At 35.8% G+C, this 19,273-nt stretch overlaps 1 protein-coding gene across 11 annotated transcripts in view; it reads right to left on the bottom strand.

The window, feature by feature from the left end:
* The window catches only part of LOC117321990, a 112,190-nt gene extending 97,596 nt beyond the window's left edge, over window positions 1-14,594 (bottom strand). For 2 of the 11 annotated variants that reach the window (XM_033876656.1, XM_033876655.1), the window contains exons 1-8: window positions 14,338-14,462; window positions 8,649-8,741; window positions 5,657-5,791; window positions 4,078-4,212; window positions 3,377-3,514; window positions 2,226-2,372; window positions 1,217-1,360; window positions 76-345 (exon numbers count right to left, since the gene is read on the bottom strand). In XM_033876656.1, coding sequence (XP_033732547.1) covers window positions 76-345; window positions 1,217-1,360; window positions 2,226-2,372; window positions 3,377-3,514; window positions 4,078-4,212; window positions 5,657-5,791; window positions 8,649-8,709 — 1,030 coding nt within the window. In that variant the 5' untranslated portion in view covers window positions 8,710-8,741; window positions 14,338-14,462. Of the gene's footprint in view, window positions 1-75; window positions 346-1,216; window positions 1,361-2,225; window positions 2,373-3,376; window positions 3,515-4,077; window positions 4,213-4,746; window positions 4,883-5,656; window positions 5,792-8,648; window positions 8,742-14,337; window positions 14,463-14,493 lie in introns of those variants that run through there. The other 9 variants (XM_033876663.1, XM_033876662.1, XM_033876660.1 and 6 more) reach the window with 7 other exon arrangements.
* Between the last annotated feature and the right edge of the window lie 4,679 nt (window positions 14,595-19,273).

Here is a 19,273-nt window from a genome sequence, read left to right as displayed (position 1 = left end):
CATCTGTGATAACTTACCATCAGTGGAGAATCTCCGGGGACAACAGTACCCTTCCTCACATCTGTGATAACTTACCATCAGTGGTGTATCTCCGAGGACAACAGTACCCTTCCTCACACTTGTACAACTCTGACATACAAGGAGAAGTCTGGTTACATATACGAGGTTGACCGGTCTCCATCTTGTCTGGGATTCCATCAAATGGACACACACCAGATTGTACAGGGACAGGACAACAGTAGTTATTGGTACACGTGTAGCTTCCTGACTCGCAGTCCCCATGTCTGTCACACATTTTATCTGTACCATCTATCTGTGCTGTCATGCCACCGTTGGGACAGGGACCTGATAATTACACAACAATGACAGTTATATTCCAATCCTTGAATACCTTTAACAAAGCTACACGCTGTAATAAGTACCTACATGTATTACTGTATTCAACCCAATAAACACACCTGCCCCTATAAGCTAACACCAAAAGGATCAGTGCACTACTTGAATCATATAAAAAGTTCCTAGTTCACTGATCTGCAAATATAATCTGCGGTCTTTAAACCAAAAATCTCTGGATCATTTCTGTAGGTGGTTTGATTAAGTGCACCCCAGGGGAGGGAGAGAGGGGAAGAGGAGGAAAGGGGGAGAAGGGAGGGGGAGAAGGGGAGAGAGGGAGAGGGGAGGGAGGGGAGAGGGGAGAGGAGGAGAGGGGAGGGGAGAGGGAGGGAGAGGGGAGAAGGGAGGGGGAGAGGGGAAGAGGAGGAGAGGGGGAGAGGGGAAGAGGAGAAGGGGAGGGGGAGAGGGGAGGGGGAGAAGGGGAAGAGGAGGGGGAACAATACAGTTGTGACAGGATATCAATTCGTAATCAATTATTTGTTATAATTTGAACTTCTGATGAAGTTTATTGATTACATGATCATATGTTCATATCCTAGAAAATGCACACATTCTCAGTTGCAGCCAAATGCTATTTTTGTTCAAATTTTACTAAAAGATACCCAACTTTCAAAGAATTGCTATGACTGAAATATTTTGATAATTGACTTGGAAATCTTAATACATCAATTATGAAATACATGTGTCAATAATCAGATCATTTGATTTGTTATTTGATTATATATATTACATCAAATCACTCCCCATCACTAGTGACCAGTTTCTACAGAATTCACTATGACCTCTGATTTATCTTATCAGAAAGGATCAGATAAGATCTTACCATCAAATGTTACTGCCTGAGGACAACAGTAACCTCCCTGGCAGGAATACATCCCATGGCTATTATCACAACGGTACACCTCACTACAAACCCGAGGCAGTCCAAACTCAGTCACATCAGCCATTCCACCATTAGGACATACACCTTAGGTGAAAACGAAAGCTCTCAGAAAGGTTTTTGATATATAATGTATAAAAATCAAATGAAGAAAAGCAATACTATCAATTCAAGCTTATTTATTATCATATGCATTACACTGGCCACAGACATAGAGTTTTTTGTAAAGAATTGTTCAGCTGAGTTAATGTACAGAAACTCCAATTAGCGCGTCATATTTTGTACAATGCTTTCAAGAGACCAACCAACCAATTGTTTTCCCATCGACTTTAGTGTTAACGTTTTGGAGTATTTCATTCAAATTCTTGAATTCAATATGACAATTATGGTTTATAACAAAAGTTAAGGGTCTGATATAACACCTAATCAAAAAAAAAAAAGTTGGGTCCTTCAGCTCAAATTTTCTCCAGGGTAGCCATTTTGAAAATAGGTGAATTTCGCAGTAAAAATTCTCAAAAATCTTAAATGTTTACCTGTTTATTATTATTACGTGAACTTTTGGGGAAAAAATCAATCGGACTTACAAAATTTATATCAACATTTCTTATTGATAGTTACCTATCAGGCTACATATCTATTTTATCACTTCATAACATACTGGCCAATCAGTGGCTGCCAGACATTTTATCCTTGGCTCAACTTTCTATACACAGGGGCTGTTTCAAAAATATATTTTTCAATTGGTTCGTTGTTCAATGCAAAAAGAGCTACAATAAGATTACTATTAAAATATATACATTTACAGTTATCAACTCCATATTTCATTAACAAAAAAATTCCAACAAATCAATATCATACGTGTATACGAATAAATACGATAGAGAGAAAAATCACCAAAAAACATTTCATATCAGTTTGAGTAAAGACTGAGAGAGGGTTTAGCTTTTAATACCTGTGTAGATTATGATGGGGCAACAATACTGAGCTGCGTTACAAACATATCCTGAGGAACAACTGACAATTTCCTGGCCTTCCTGTAAACCACATCGCTTTGATTTACCACCATCAGTCTCTTCCATTCCTCCATCTGGACATAGACCTAAAAATAGTCAGTCAAGGTCAATAATTTGAACAAACCTGTTAACCCTTAATTCAAGCAATGAGCATGCACCTTTTTTTTAAGTTGATGCCAGAGAGTTGATGGGACAGACAACAGACCACAGCATTATCTCATTTTCCATTTTGCGAAAATGAGTTAGAAAACAAAAACTTTCAGACTCTTTAATAACTGTTTTGGAATTGTTCGATCCAGGGGTAGATCTAAATCCATGACACACAAGCTTCCATTATATCTTGATTGAATACCTTCAGGTATGAATGAAAATTAAAAGAAAGTAAAAATAAAAATACCTTAGACAATTCAATGGTGACAATCAGTTCTTGTTTAAAAAAACTCTAGGAAATAATGCTTGGCACATAATGATGCTATCTATTTTTTTATGAATCTAATTAATTACTTTTAATTATAAGTGCATCATTTTTTTTTTTGCCATTTCTGAATACAGACATTATTACTCACTAACTATCATCCTGAAATATACTTAGCTGTTAAACATCAGCAGTAAGCAAGAACATATCTTGAAAACAATTTCATCTTCATGTAAATAGACTCACATGAATGTTATGTTTTTCACTTTAAAACATATGAGAAGTAAATACCAGCAAAACTGATTACATAAATTCATTATACTCCTCTGTAACATTGGGTACAATCTTTTGAAACAATCAGCCTCTTTACAGCAAGTTGGTTTATATATCAACCAGCCTTACTTTAGACAACATTCAATGTGTATTCAAAGGTGTATTCCTTTTCATAACTGTTTCTATTGATAACTGGTGTGTTTTTCCTTGAAAACAACCATGAGTATCATATCTGGTTAATTAAAATGAATGAGAAGCCATTCTCAGACATACCAAAGGTGAAAAGAAGATGTTATATACATGGTTATGTTATTTGAACTTTTGACCCCTGCATGAAATCAAATTTAAAGCATTAAGGACAGATTATATAATTGCATTAAGGTAATTTGATAAATAACAAACCTGGATCAAACAATCTGGCCGGACAACAGAGACCAAGTGCTTCCTCACACTGGAAGATTCCACCACAATGTTCGTCTGTGATACATCCTACAGTGAGGCCATCTCTCAGCTCAGGAAGACCTCCGTTTGGACACATATCTTTAGGAATCATGATAAAATATTCTCATAGTGAATCAGTAACACTACAATTGTTCTAATTTTTTACTTCAGCTATCAGAATTGATGATAACAACATTTTTAAATGTTCATATTGAGTAATAGGTGAATATGAATCATAGAAATCTGAATTGAAATCTTTTGATGATTTGACATTCAGCATCATTAGAGCAACATTTAAGTATATTTCATCCTCAGAATGTTTGAATCAATTAAATTGCTGCAAAAAGGACCAGATTCCAAGGCCAATAAAAGATATACTTTATTTATGCCTAAAGAATGCCAATATTCCTGATGTTTATATACTATAATCCAGTCACAATTCCCCTGGAGATGAGGTAAATCCTGAGACCAATACTGGCTGTATGAATATATTTCATGCAAAACAATTGTATAATATTTCTTGTAAGTACCCAGTAACTGAAAAATCTAGTGTAGAACTGAATCAAGAGCCTATTCCAGTTACATAATTGTGTTTGTCTCTTCATTCCAAGTGTTGTCAGTTAATAGGAGCTTACTTGACCAGAATTCCCTTGTCTACTCACCTGTCTGTAGGGGCACAGGGCAGCATATACTGCCCTCACACAAGAATCCTCCCCTACAAGTAGGCATCCCTTCTCCACATATCTTATCTATTCCACCCTCCATCTGCTCTGGGATGCCTCCATTCGCACACATTCCTAAAACAATGTTTTGGGTATTACATCCTTCAAAAATATCCAAAAAAACAACTCAATAAACATCACTTGGTCAGACTAATACATGTATATAGCTCTGGTTTCCCCAGCAGGGACTGCACTTGTGCTTAGCATTGATCTTTATATTACGAACTACGTACATTAGTTATTCAGTTTCACTAATATGTTTCTTTATAGGAGTTGAAGTTGGACTCTAGAGAGATTTGATCTTCAATGGCTTCTCAAGAAAACAGCCTATGTCACATAAGCCATTGGTGGTTGAGTTTTGTTCAATGTTTCATTATTCAGTTATCAAAGAAATACTGTCCTGAAAAAATGGAAAATCATACAGAAGATTTTAACTCTGACTTGTATATAATCTTATCCTCTGAGTTAAATCCTGGAAAAGACTGTTGCATACCCTCTGAATGTGATTAGTATGTCTATGAAGTTGTACAAATATTGTTTTTTTATAGGAGCTTATGTTTCAGATAATCTCTATTAAAGACCTTGACCAGAATTCCCTTGTCTACTCACCTGTCTGTAAGGGCACAGGGGCAGCATGTACTGCCCTCACACAAGAATCCTCCCCCACAAGGAGGCATCATTGGTCCACAGATTTGATCTCCTCCACCCTCCGTCTGCTCTGGGATGCCTCCATTTGCACACATTCCTAAAACAATTTGTTGGGTATTACATCCTTCAAAATGGGTATTACATCCTTCAAAACCTCCAACAAGAGGCCGAATGAGCCTGTATTGCTTACCTGACACCTTTGAAGTTGATTGAGGTCATTTCTACAGAACCTATGCTTATTACCACTTTATTCAAATATCAGAGTAGGCTAGGTTTATTCATGCCAATAAATTTTCCAGTCCTTCATTCCAGTATATTATTGGCCTAATATCAGGTCTCAGAGACTCTTGGCTATGGCACAATCATTGTTTACAGATTTAAGCCTATTTCACCCCTGAAACCTTGAATGTAGGTCAAGGTCATTCATTTGAACAAACTTAGTAGCACTTCACCCCGGCATGCTACAGACAGGCCCAACATCAAGTTCATGGACCTCTTGGTTATTGAGAAGAAGTTGTTTAAATGAAAAAGTTGACGCCGGACAGACGAACGGACGATGGACGTCGCACCATGGCATAAGCTCACTTGCCCCTTGGTCAGGTGAGCTAACAACCAACCCAAAAAACAAAACTTGATCAAGACTAATGTAGATAATTCATAGGAAGTTTAAAAGTAAATCCTGCTGGTGAGGCTTAAAATGTGAAAAGTTTACAAAGCACAGCTCAGGAACGATGAATGAGACACAATTGACAAGATGTCATCTTGACCTTTCGGGTCCTAGACTATCATAAATTTATGATTTAAGATTGGATTTATTTGATCTTATATCAAAACAAGGCCTTCTATGATCAGCAATTTCCCCTCCACTCACCTGTTTGTACAGACATAGGGCAGCATTTACTGTCCTCACACAAGAATCCGTCCAAACAAGGAGGCATCCTTGGTCCACACATCACATTTTCTCCACCCTCCGTCAGCTGTGGCATGCCTCCATTCATACATGCACCTGAATTAGTGTAATTATTCTTCATATAATAAATATGTATGGTAACAATGATTTGTACAGTAATAACTAGATATCAAAATAAATCAAACAGGGGCTGTATGTATATATAACATATCATTCAAAAGATATTTTTTCATCTCAAACTTATAAAGGAAACAAACCTACAGCTTACAAAATTCATCATTCTATAATTACTGATACAATAATTCATGAATTATATTTATTTTTACAGACTTAAGCCATAAAAAGGGGCATAACTCATGCAAGGCATTTTGTCCTAATTTGACTAAATCCTGAAAAGCAAATGCTAAACTTCAGAGAAATTGCTTTAGAATTTCATAAGATGCCCGTATATTTGTTTGACAATATTATGGACAGAAAGGCAAGTCCAATATGCTACAAAAATACTACTATACAGTAATATTTTGCCTTGGTAAAATATTGAGGAAGACTGAAAATGTAACAATTAAAACAGTAGCAGGGGAGTAGCTTCCTATACGAGGGTACGCAAGTGCGTACACATAATTTTCAAAAAAGAAAAAAAAAATCCTGATGCTTTAATTGTCATTTTGCTTTTGGATTTTTTTTTTTTTTTTTTTTAAGAATACTGAGTATTGAGAAAGTAAACACGTAGATATAATTTGAAAATGAAGAAAGCGGCAGGTACTAGCCAAAAGATAGAAACATTATTCAAATTCGATGAAAATTGGTGTAAGTGGTTTTGAGGGATTGCGAAAACAGCGGTATGACTGCAGAGTCATTTGGGGGACTTCTGTAAATGTTTCCCATTACAATTAGTAATTGTTCTTTGTTTTATTATACAGGAAAATTGGCACTAAAACACGTTAAAGTGCTAGAAAGGCCTATAAAGAAATCAAATTTTCTCCTGGGGGAGACCCCCAGACCCCCTAGCGGTAAGGGGGCATATCCCCCTACATTACGCGCTTCGGTTGGAACCTTTGGCACCATATCAAAACAGGTCTAGCTACGCCACTGAGTAGGTTATGAAGTTTGATAGGAATCCATTTAATAAGGTTATTTATTTGAGCAAACTTGATAGCCCTTCACCCAAACATGCCACAGACCAAATATCATGTCACTGGACCTCTTGGTTATTGAGAAGAAGTAATTAAAAGGTTTTAGCCTATTCGACCCGTGACCTTGAATGTAGGTCAAGGTCATTTATTTGAACAAACTTGGTAGCCCTTTACCCTAGCATGCTACAGGTCCAATATCATGTCCCTGGGCCTCTTGGTTAATAAGAAGTTGTTTAAAGATTTTACTTTTAGCCAATCTGACCCTGAGACACTGAATGTGAGTCAAGGTCAATCATTTGATCAAACATGGTAGCCCTTTACCTCAGCGTGCTACAGACCCAATATGAACTCCCTGGGATTCTTGGTTATTGAGAAGTTGTTTAAAAGATTTTAGCCTATTCGACCCCTGTGACCTTGAATGTAGGTCGGCCAAGGTCATTCATTTAAACAAACTTGGTAGCCCTTCACCTCAGCATGCTACAGACATAATATCAGGTTGATGATGGACAGTCATACAACGGACAGACGACGCACCACAGCATAAGCTCACTTGACCTTCGGGCAGGTGAGCTAAAAATGAAGTTGCTAGAGCACTGACAAAAGGTGAACATATGTAAGGCATGCCTGTATGTACAAAAGGAACAAACACTATATCCCATATCCCATCCCGACTTTGTCACAAGGGGATAATTATGATGTTTAGCAGACGTAAGCACCTATAGGTGGCTGGTTTAATTGCCCGATTGGATGTGAAAAGGTATGGGGTCACCTGCCTGACTACATGAACTTTTTCTGGGTACTCTAGTTTCCCCTTACAGTAAAGGCACACGTTGCATGCTTCCATCCGGACCAACAAGTTTAGAGTATAAATGTAAGTTTAAAGAATTGTTGTAAAATAAACAAGGCATCGCAAACGATACAAATCCCCTCGCGTCCATTCAAAAATGAAGTCGCAACAACGCTGACAAAGATTTTTTATAAATAGTAACGGTGACCTTGACCTTAACCTTGGCGCCCTGAAACATGAACTTGTTTTTGAGGTATTGCCATGCTTGACCCATATATGAAGTTTGGTCAGGATCCGTTCAAAAATGAAGTCGCATTACAGCGCTGACAAAGATTTTCTATAAATAGTAACGGTGACATTGGCCTTGACCTTGGCGCCCTAAAACATGAACTCGTTCGAGGTATTCCCATGCTGGACCCATATATGAAGTTTGGTCAGGATCCGTTCAGAAATGAAGTCGCAAGAGTGCTGACAAAGATTTTCTATAAATAGTAACGGTGACCTTGACCTTGACCGTGGCACCCTGAAACATGAACTCTTTCGAGGTATTCCCATGCTGGACCCATATATGAAGTTTGGTCAGAATCCGTTCAGAAATGAAGTCGCAAGAGTGCTGACAAAGATTTTCTATAAATAGTAACGGTGACCTTGACCTTGACCGTGGCACCCTGAAACACGAACTTGTTCGAGGTATTCCCATGCTGGACCCATATATGAAGTTTGGTCAGAATCTGTTCAAAAATGAAGTCGCAAGAGCGCTGACAAAAAGTGACCATACATACGTACGTACGTACTTACGTACGAATGGAACGCTATATCCCCTCCCCGACTTTCGTCGCGAGGGGATAATAAAGTTAACACTGAAAGAAAATCTGGTGCCTACCAGTAGTTTCATATATTGGTAAGAAAACTACTCTTAACTGATTTCTGTCCCTTCCTTATCCCGATAAGATTCTTTTATTTATTTTATTTTCACTTATAGTTTAGATATAATCCTGTATAATCCAAAGCATTCATAGATATATGTACTTACCGCATAGTTTCAAAAGAACAGTTAGCAGCAGAACCACTGTTCCTTTGTTCATGATTTCCATCAACCAATATTACAAAGTTTTCTTTTTGTAAACTGTCAGGAAAGAAAGAAAACAGCAGATTATTAATATTGCATGAACAGGTTTTACAGATGTGTCAGTCGTGTTCTCTACTTTTGTGAAAATATTTCTGTAATCATAGTGCATCAAATTTTTAATGAAGCTGCAACCATTTAAGATATGGACATGAAATCAGTAACAAATATTATATTAAGCACAGGAAGTGACATGAAGCAACACGATATTTTTTAGGGCCAGTTTACACAGAGATCCTGATTGGACAGAGTCCAGTTTAGACAGAGTTCACTATAAAGACACCTTTAACCTCCAGTACAACCCCCTCTTTTTTCCAAGCCTCCTAACATGTTGCATTGAGAGGAAGTGTGTTTGATGAGTTATTGAACAGCGAGGGTCATTTTGAGTGGAGTCTTCTTGCACATGTAGTAGCTGGTGGCTAATCTAACTGAACAACATAACAGGAGGCAAGTTTTAAGTCACATACTATTAACAGCAACTGGGTGCCTTGCCAAAGACACGACCACAGCGCATGTTTGTTCGTGATCTCAACTTTTCTGGGAAAAACACAAATTGCCTTAGGTACGGATGAAATCATAAACAAATGTATCTCATATCATGCGCTATCAAATGAACTATTAGGGGAACAGGGATTGGGGCTATAATCATACAACTATAAATCTCAAACCTGGCTAATGTGGTCAGGCCTTGAAGAATTAAAGGAATGTATCTGTGTTCTCTCAAAACAAAACATTAGACATAAAACTTGTAATAGTTTAACTTGATATCTTATATAATTGCTACCATTTTTATCAAATTTTTCACAACTTGGAAATTACGTCTTACAGTACTAGATACTACCTATACTTGTTTCACCTAAGATTTCCTTTGTTCAGGGAACCACAATGAGAATGTGTATAACAATTAAAGTGTACCTAACAAGTAACAGGTACATTAGTACAAGCATACTAACAATGACACCCATCTATTGTCACCATTAAGGACTGTGTGTTTAGCCACTCAGTCCAGCAGTACACAATCTACCTGATCTGTCAGTGTCAGACCATTTCATTCCTGAGGCTATCAAACAGTCACGATTTTATCAGAAGTCAAATCTCTGTTAAATAACTCAGAATAACAAAGCAGACAAGCAGATCGATCATCCACTATCAGACAATTTAATATTCAGTTTTGGATGACAGTCTGAAACATAATATTTACATCATCTTATATGTATATGATAGGTGAAAATGTCCATTCTACAATGTTCCATGCTTTTATAGAATAATATCTGTACTTTCTGAGAAACTCAGCTTAACACGATAAATTTTAAGGTCCAGTTTCTCTGCATCCCAAATTTCCAGGGTCCCTGAATTGACTACAAAATCCGGATGAAATTCCACAAAAGAAGAATACGTTGAGGCATCCACTTTGTGATCTACACGTAGTTACATACCCAAAATATGGTTAAAGTTGGACTCATACTTTCCGGCCATCAGATAGAAACAAAATTGTTTAAAGGGATTAAGTGTTAACGACATCAGAAAAGTAACGCCATGGTGTTACTTTCATGACCTTTCTTTAAAGGTGAGACAATAAAACTTGGATAAGAGGAAAGTTTACCCAGCTGTCCAGATTTACCAATCAGGCTATAGACAAGACTGTATTGCTATATGTAGAGTAGATACATTTAACAAAGTACAATTACATCATGAAATCCCCATCTTAAACCTTTAACAACACTTAGTCCATATGATATGCATATTATAATAAATTGATTATATTATTTAGAAACATAAATGACAAAGGAAGACAATTTTTGACTCTTGTCTAGCTGACTCTGGGGTCTCAAACTGTCTATGATCTATGGCTGCCAAAATGCCTACCCAGAAATACTTGTAGCTGTTACCACTACACCAAGTTGACATCCCTAAAAAAAATGTTTCTATGTCATAGTGATAAACTGCCAGCTGATACCCTGACATGATCATAGTGTCAAATTGTCTTACATCCCCTCTCACTTTTAAAATGATTTTGTTACACTGATGACCACATCGTCCCAGGTTATATCAATCTTAGTCTCTTATTCTTGGTAGCTTGCCTTTAGAGTGGCTAACAACACCAAATGTAAGAAGGTTAGTGTGCCTTAATTCACTAGGGATTAAAACTGTGTGACCTTCAGCTCTCAGATCCACCACTCTTCTAATGGGAAATAACCTGTAGCATGAATAGGTCAGAAAGTGACTATTCCTATGTACACTATAGATAAAGCATGACTTGCTTATTTCCATCACTGTACTAAAGGGAAATTCCCTCTAGCATGAAGAGGTTAGAAAGTGACTGTATTACATGACTTGCTTAATTACATCACTCTACTAAAGGGAAATTCCCTCTGACTTGAAGAGATAGATGTTAACTGTATCTGTGCAGTGAAAACCTGCTACACTTAATTCCATCAAATTCTCCCTTAATCACGAAGAGATGCGACAGGAAGGTGACTATTCATATATGTACAGTGAAAACCTACTAGATCCATCACTGTGCTGAAGGGAAATTTCCTCTAGCATGAAGAGATAGGGTGACTGTTTCCCTATGTATTGAAAACTCTCTTCGCTTAGCACCATCACTGTACTGAAGGGAAATTTAATGCCATCACTGTAATAAAGGGAAATTTAGCACCATCACTGTAATAAAGGGAAATTTAGCGCCATCACTGTACTGAAGGGAAATTTCCTTTAGCATGAGGAAATAGGTGTTTCCCTATGCACAGTGAAAACCTACTACACTTAGATCCATTAATCTACTGAAGGGAAATTCCCTCTAGCATGAAGAGATCAGAGAGTGACTGGACTCCTATGAACACTAGTTAAAACATGACTTGCTTAATTCCATCACTCTACTAAAGGGAAATTCCCTCTAGCATGAAGAGATCAGAGAGTGACGGTACTCCTATGTACACTATAGGTAAAGCATGACTCAATGCTTAATTCCATCACTGTACTGAAGGGAAATTTCCTCTAGTATGAAGAAATGGGGGTGACTGTCTCCCTATGCACAGGGAAAACCTACTACACTTAGTTCCATCACTCTACAGAAGTGAAATTTCCTACAAAATGAAGTGATAGGGGGTGACTGTATCCCTATGTACAATGTAAACCTACTTACTTTGTTACCAGATAATAATGTTCATTACTATGTCTAGACTTGCAAACATTAATTACTGTGTTGGATCTTTAAACTTTCGCGTGCTGTGGTCTCACAGAGTTCAATACAAAATGGTTATGTATTAACACCATAGACCAATACTTGTAGGTCAATATACCTTTGTGACCAAACTGGACATCATAGGTCAATATACATGAAAGACAAAACTGGACATCATAGATCAATATATACAGGTGACATAACTGGACGTCACAGATTTCATAACTGTTGAAATCTCCTTGACTTGTACTACCCCACAAATGACATCTGCTGATTGCTATATGGCAGTCTCACAATTGTTTTTCACAGTTATATCTTTAATGCAGATACCATGAAAATCTGACACAATTCCAAAACTTTTTGTAAGCAAGATTTTTATATTTTTAGTATTTCTGAGCAAAGAAATTATAAAGTGTTTAGGAAACCACAGCTCCCAAAATTTTAAACTATACAATGTATGTCTGCAAGCAATACCTGTAAGAAGATTGCAAATAATCGATGGTGAGATCCCAAATCCAATATCAGCTTCAGACTGATCGATATATTGTATCTTATCACCAGCGCTGCCATAACTTCTTCTTAAGTACAAACTTTGATCCTTACCCTAGGCTGACAGACCTGATTACCACCAAGTTTCATCAGAATCTAACACAGAATCGACACTAACAGTAGCCTAGCAGCCTGGCAGACCTCATCTTTGCTAGCCAAGGCTTCTGATTACGTTTCACTCCACGAAGTGGCTAGCGAAGATGAGCAGCCCTGGGCTGTCTGGAATCTGGTTAAGCTGTTAGAATGTCCAGAACAGCATCCCATTGGGCTGTCAACATTTTCAGTCAAATGAGTAATGTTTGTTTATTTTTTAAGTTTTTTTAAATTCTGCTACAATAATTTCATTTTCCAAAACTTTTAAGAAAACCCAATGCTGTAAAAAATGACTTCTAGAATTCAAATTTTCCCCAGGGTTGGGGTGGCATGCCCCCAGATCCCTCTAGAGGATTGAGCTTCACCTTTGTCTGTAAGCATAGGACAGCCCGGGTCCCTTATTTTAAAACCTTGCAGCTCAATGATCTGTCAAGGAGATTAAGTTAGTGTCAACTCCTGCGACACATGCTTTTTTTAAGACAGTCTGTTCTGGTTAAATCTGTCTATATTTCAGAGATCCCAGGTTTGTTGATTTTTTCTTGTTCTATTGCATTTAGCATCCAAATAAATACACCCAAGGAAAAAGGTATAGGGTCTCATGTGTGTCTTCAGGGTTGAAGACTTAGTTGAAGGGGGATGAATGCAGAACTATATTAATCTGCCTAGAGCTCAGAAGTCCTGGGTTCGAGTCCCTGTCTGGTTATTGGATTTTCCCTATCCTATCACACATCTGTGATATACATTACGCAGTATACCTGGACATTGGTAATCTGCACCTGAATAATTCAGTGAGCTGAACTCTACACCTGGACACCATTTCATCTATATTGATCTTCTCATATACAGTTACATATACATATATACTACACTAAATCAGGCTGGAATGGTGCCAGAATAGATGAAGCAGATAAAATGCAAGTGGTTTGAAACAAAGTTCATTAATCATTAACATACCATTTCTAGTAGCAAATTCATGTACTGGTAGCCTACTGTTTGTCAATGATCAATCATCACAAGGTCTAAATCAGATACCTAAAATCTGCATAAATACCAAGTAACACCTTAAAACCGTGGCAGGTTCCAGGAGATACTTAAAGCCTACTTAATTTCCTTTGAGAATATATTAGATTCTATCTATAGACTTTTAAATTCTCTAATTGATATCAAGGCTTCTGGACCTTTTAATTTATTTTCCAAATACTAAATTACATGTAATGTTATATACAGGCTATAGTTCCATATGATTTATCATTAACTGATAATTACATGGCAGATTGGTAGTTTATGTTTCTAATATTACTGATATCATCAGAGCACATGTACTGTATGGGATATAGCCAAACATGTATATCAAACATGGTACATAACAAAAACCTGTCTATAAAGGACACCTGTTTCTGTTCCAGTTACAATGCAACACAGGTTTTTTTTGGGGGGGGGGGATGAACCTCTGTATAAAGGTCACCTACCAATAACAATCACCTTTCTCTGTCTCTTGAGTGACTTTTATAGAAGGGTCTGACGCTATAGAATAGCTACCTATATGAACTGGCAGAGAATTTTAAGCAAATGTACATCACAGATATGTTCTAACAAATGAGATCACATCTCAATTCTTGTAAAAGACAGCCATACAAAATAAATTGAGATCACATCTCAATTAATCATGAATATCCAAATAATATTTGTAAAGGACCTAGTTAGAGAAGATCACTAAAATCATCAATATACGAAGATAAGACAAATGTTCTAACAATGAGTGGTACTCACCAGATTCTACTTGTAATGAAACACCAGACTACTACAGCTAGATACAGAGATTCTGAATTCACATCTCACCACTGACTACAAATCACAATCAGCATGAACACTTTGTGATCCTACACCACCAGTAATTGTCTACCTGTAAAATAGATCCGTGTTTACCTGTTTACTTGACTGGACATTACAGGTAAGAGCCAGCCAAGGTCAGATCCATATTCTATCTGGTCAATGATCAAATGCACGCCTGAGTGGCCAGCCTGGACTCACCCTTGGGTACATATATACACAGTCATGGCAGAGGAAGTTTCCATTGACTCACTGCTTTCTACAGAGAATAGCATCCTTCCTCTTGTTTCCTGTAGAAAAAGCATTCAAACATTGTTCTATATACCAACACTGGTATAGCATTGTATATTGTCTTCGTAACCTGGTGATAAGAATTAGTCACTGACTACTGCACTAAGTGCATTGATTAAGAAGAAAATTTATATAAAAACAGTATACATGTAGGTATATGATATGTGTCTATATAAGGCACTACATGACTAGTATTTAATATTACATTTAAATATATCAGTATGTTTATTCATTAATTTAATTCTTAATGTATACCAGCTTTTCAATTTTGAGGCTGAAAAAAAAAAATATATATGTATATATACATACTGGTACAATAGATAAATATCAAATAGAGATGAATAATGCAAAACAAAAAATATGATTTGTTTGACTTTATCCAACAAATTTTTCATAAATACTGTAAACTTTTCTGATGCAATAGGTATTCAATGACTGCCCCTGCAGGTAGGGTATAAGAATTATATCTGCTGCCCCAATTTCATGATCATAAACATGGAGTGAATATGGGATCTTATATTTTCCTTTCTTTCTAAATCATTTTCTTCTTCCTAATGTCTCCCTCGACACTGCCTCACCTTTGGCCTTTCATTGAGCATTCCCCCCTTTGAGGAAGGCTTTTTGGTTCTGTCCCCAGGCTGAGACATACAAGAGCCTATAAAAATGGTAGTTGCTACTCCTGCTTAACGCTTAGCATATTAGGAGTGGGATGACTGGTTTGCCCATGGTCAGTATAATGTGACCAGTTGGGGTGTCCTGTCTGTCTTTGGCAGTATTTGTCAGTGAGGTAGCACTATAAATCGGCAAAAGTTTCAGACTATCACAAGGAGACTGTAACACATACAAAATTTGAGAATTTTATCATCATTTATACCGTATTCAGCCTAATAGGCACAGTGTGTAACTACAAAAAACACAAAAGAGTGTACTTGATGAAACCATGTACAGAGAAAAAAATCTTTGTGAAATTTGTGTAACTTTTTTTTTACATATTTCAATTAGCACATCCATTCTCCTTTTCCTGAAGAAGGTGGGTAAGTGTGTACTTATAAGGGCAAGTGCCCTTATTACGTTGAACACTACAATACATTTTTTGTATGAGCAGATTCTACAAATCTTAATCGATCAGCATCTTTTTTCAAAAGATATTGACATATATATTTTCATCTATTCTCTTGGTGAAATCATCTAATTTTTGAATTATGGATAATAAAATAAAGATAACTGATAACTTACATCAAAGTATGATAAAGAATAGGCAGGGTTGTCAGGAGAGGAGATATGCAATATGTAAGGTGCAGCAATTTAATCCACCTTATTCCAATAATAACATTAATTACAGTTCCTAAAGTGTAACATTTTTTATCTTAATTCTTTGAAAGATTATATGAATCATGACGTCCAGATTTATGTACTATACCAATTTTTTAAGATAATATTAAAATCACCATGGTGACAAAAAAAAGTAACACATTACCTTAATTAACAAGCTTAAAAATTAAGTAACTACAGTAACTGGTAGTCTTTTACATAAAGTCTCACCAATATTAAATTTCCTTAAATATTTAAATTAATTTTTCTTCTTTATTTTACATACCAGGTAAATAATACCTGAATATCTTTTTTTTAACATTTCTTTTACATGTATAATATAAATAGTGCTAAAAATTGGATAAGATTTCTCATTGTAGACTAAAATAGTTGTCTGTCTAAAGGACCCTTGGTTTTAATGTCCGCCTTATCACTATTTTTCCTATCTAAGGCAAAGAAAATAAAAAACGTTTTTGCTGTATTTTTAAATTTAAGTAACCAGTTCATTGAGAGGATATTTACATGTAAACAAGTCTATGCCCCTTAGCATACATGAACTGGCTGACATGGGTGGGACAAGACAGAGTCACGAATCAACAAAGGTTATCTGGGTGTCAGCCGGCGAGACCATTAACAACTCCCTAACATCTGTTTGTTTAGTTCCTACTTCTAATAGATGGGGAATAAAACATATAGGTAATTTGCATTAGAGATAACTATGTATTGATGGCATGTGATAACTATTCTCATCAAAAATTAATCAAATGGGCTATATTGTTTGGTACAAGATTTTCATCAATTTTTTTTTTTAAAGTGAAGGTCACAGGCAGTTTTGTTATTATGAAGGCCAAACCAGGGACACACAATATATATATACATTGTATAATTGTATATGTATGATAGGTCTTAATAAATCTCTGATGATTATAAACAATTAGTTTGAGGGTTTCTTTCTTAAGCCATTTTATGAGAAAATGCATTTTTGCAGATATTTACTGTTCAGCAGACATCTATACTTTATATTTGTACCTTTTTGAAAAATAGCAGTTACATAAATTAGATATCATTTTCAGCAGGTCTCAGAGTCTAGCATGATTAAGCTATTAATATGTTTGAAAAGATGTTAATTTAAAAATATATGTTTCAAAATTCAGTCAATAGCAGTCATCAAAATGATCTGTAGATTAAACAAGAATATTTCAGTCAATTTGTCCCCTTTTGGCACAATTAATTTATATCCTTTCAGTACACATTTTTTTGAAGTAACAAGGCGAATTATACATGTACATTGTCTTTAATTGTTTTTTGTTTCCTAATGCTTATAGTCATTTATATACCGATGGTATGTTGTAGATCACATGATAATCACCTGATCTGAAATATTTTGCATGTTGACGCTTTAATAGTTTTTAACTAATTAGTTTCATCAACATTCTAATATAGTTTGAAACATCAATGACATTTGCATGAATTAAGAAAAAGCCTAAAAAGTTCATTCACGGAAACATACTACAATCTATTCCGACCAATCAGGTTTGAGCAGTGAGTTCAAACACATTGCCTTTGTCACAGGTCAGTTCAAGGTCAGACAGCCGACAATCAACAAGTACAATCTTTTCAAATAATCAATTCCAGATAAATATAATTGTACCTACAATTATATATCTATTTATGAATAAGCATCAATATTTGCAAACTATTTATTAGATACAGAAATCATGCATCGTTTTGTATATGGGTTATAGGTATACATGTATTTGTAATCTTTTCTATCTATATGCCCATTTATATGAACTATATTTATACATACTTGCATGTATATGATATGTGCGATATGATGTAGTGGATAAAATAATAGCTTCATATGTGGGTAATAAAATCTTAGTCTCATAGTTAATTATGAGAATTAAAGAGATAAGTAAATTTAACATATGTTGTATTTTATAATATTGAAATTATTCACATTTATAGCATAATTATGTAACTGAATGCTTATATTTGATGTCACAGGCTGTTGAAATCATGTCGAGAAAATGGAATTGAAATCCCATCAAACCTATACCGTAGCAGATGAGATTACTTGAATAATGTTAATGTTGTCTTATCATAGCAAAATGTCATTCAGGCTATTTTACGACACATATTATATATGTAATCTGAAGAACAGGATGTGAATTAGTAAATGGAATTGTATGAATAATGTGATTAGCAGGGATTATTTTGGGTTACCAAATGGATGGGTCATTTTCAAGAAAAAGGCCTATCTGTGATATAATTTATGGGCCATCTATAGACATTTAAAGGATTTTTCTGAATCATGTGGGTCATTCAGGAAAATTGTGGGCCAATGGCCCCATGGCCCCCTTCAAAATGATCCCTGGATTAGTGTGATTCATTGGATTTAATTACATGTACATTATTGTCAAAATGTTATCATTAATCATTCTTTGATTATCTTATAATGATTTGTTAAATGTATTGTCTGTGAAGAACCTAAATGTTTGCAGACAAATGTTTTTTTGTGATATGGAATATAAACAGACGAGATCGAATTAACCATGTGAGTTGTAATTTCTACATGTGACATTGATATGACCAAAAATGTCTCAATTGATATTTTTATACATGCTGTATCTCAGCCAAATATTTCCATGGAAGTTCTTTTTTTTCACAAATAAATCTATCAGAACTGTTGTGTTTTAAGAAAAAAAAGTTGAGCATTGCTTCAAACACATTGTACATGGAGATATTTTTTCTTCTACTAGATATCTATAAATTCAATGTAGATCTATAGTATGGGTCTATGATAGTCCTATGATATAAGACTTCAAAGATTCATATCATGATTTTTTACGTTTATTATCGGATATTTACATTTTTGTTATTTGTCTAACCTCAAAGTCTTATAGGACTAGGATCTATGAATGACATGTGACTAAATAGTCACGTTTTTATTATTCATTTTGATTAAAACCTTGAAAGAGAAAAACAAAACTCCCAAAAGTCAGTGCAGTTACTTCTATACATCATGAAGGATGTCACGGACATAGGCCTACTAGTCTGTGGTCAATGCGTGAACAGCCGACTGGAATCTGCATCTAACCAGAGACTTGTATATCAGGTATAGGCTATACGTCTCTGATCTAACCTATCGATGTCAGTTTCAATTATGCCAGTGTCAGAGTATGTGGTACCGTATTTAGGCAGAACAGCTATCAAGGGGGTCAGGGACTACACAGTTCAATGAACAAATATAAAACCACCCAGCAGAGGG

This window comes from Pecten maximus, chromosome 2 (assembly GCF_902652985.1).
Source record: "Pecten maximus chromosome 2, xPecMax1.1, whole genome shotgun sequence".
Classification (NCBI taxonomy): domain Eukaryota; kingdom Metazoa; phylum Mollusca; class Bivalvia; order Pectinida; family Pectinidae; genus Pecten; species Pecten maximus.
This window is presented reverse-complemented; position numbering and strand designations above follow the sequence as displayed.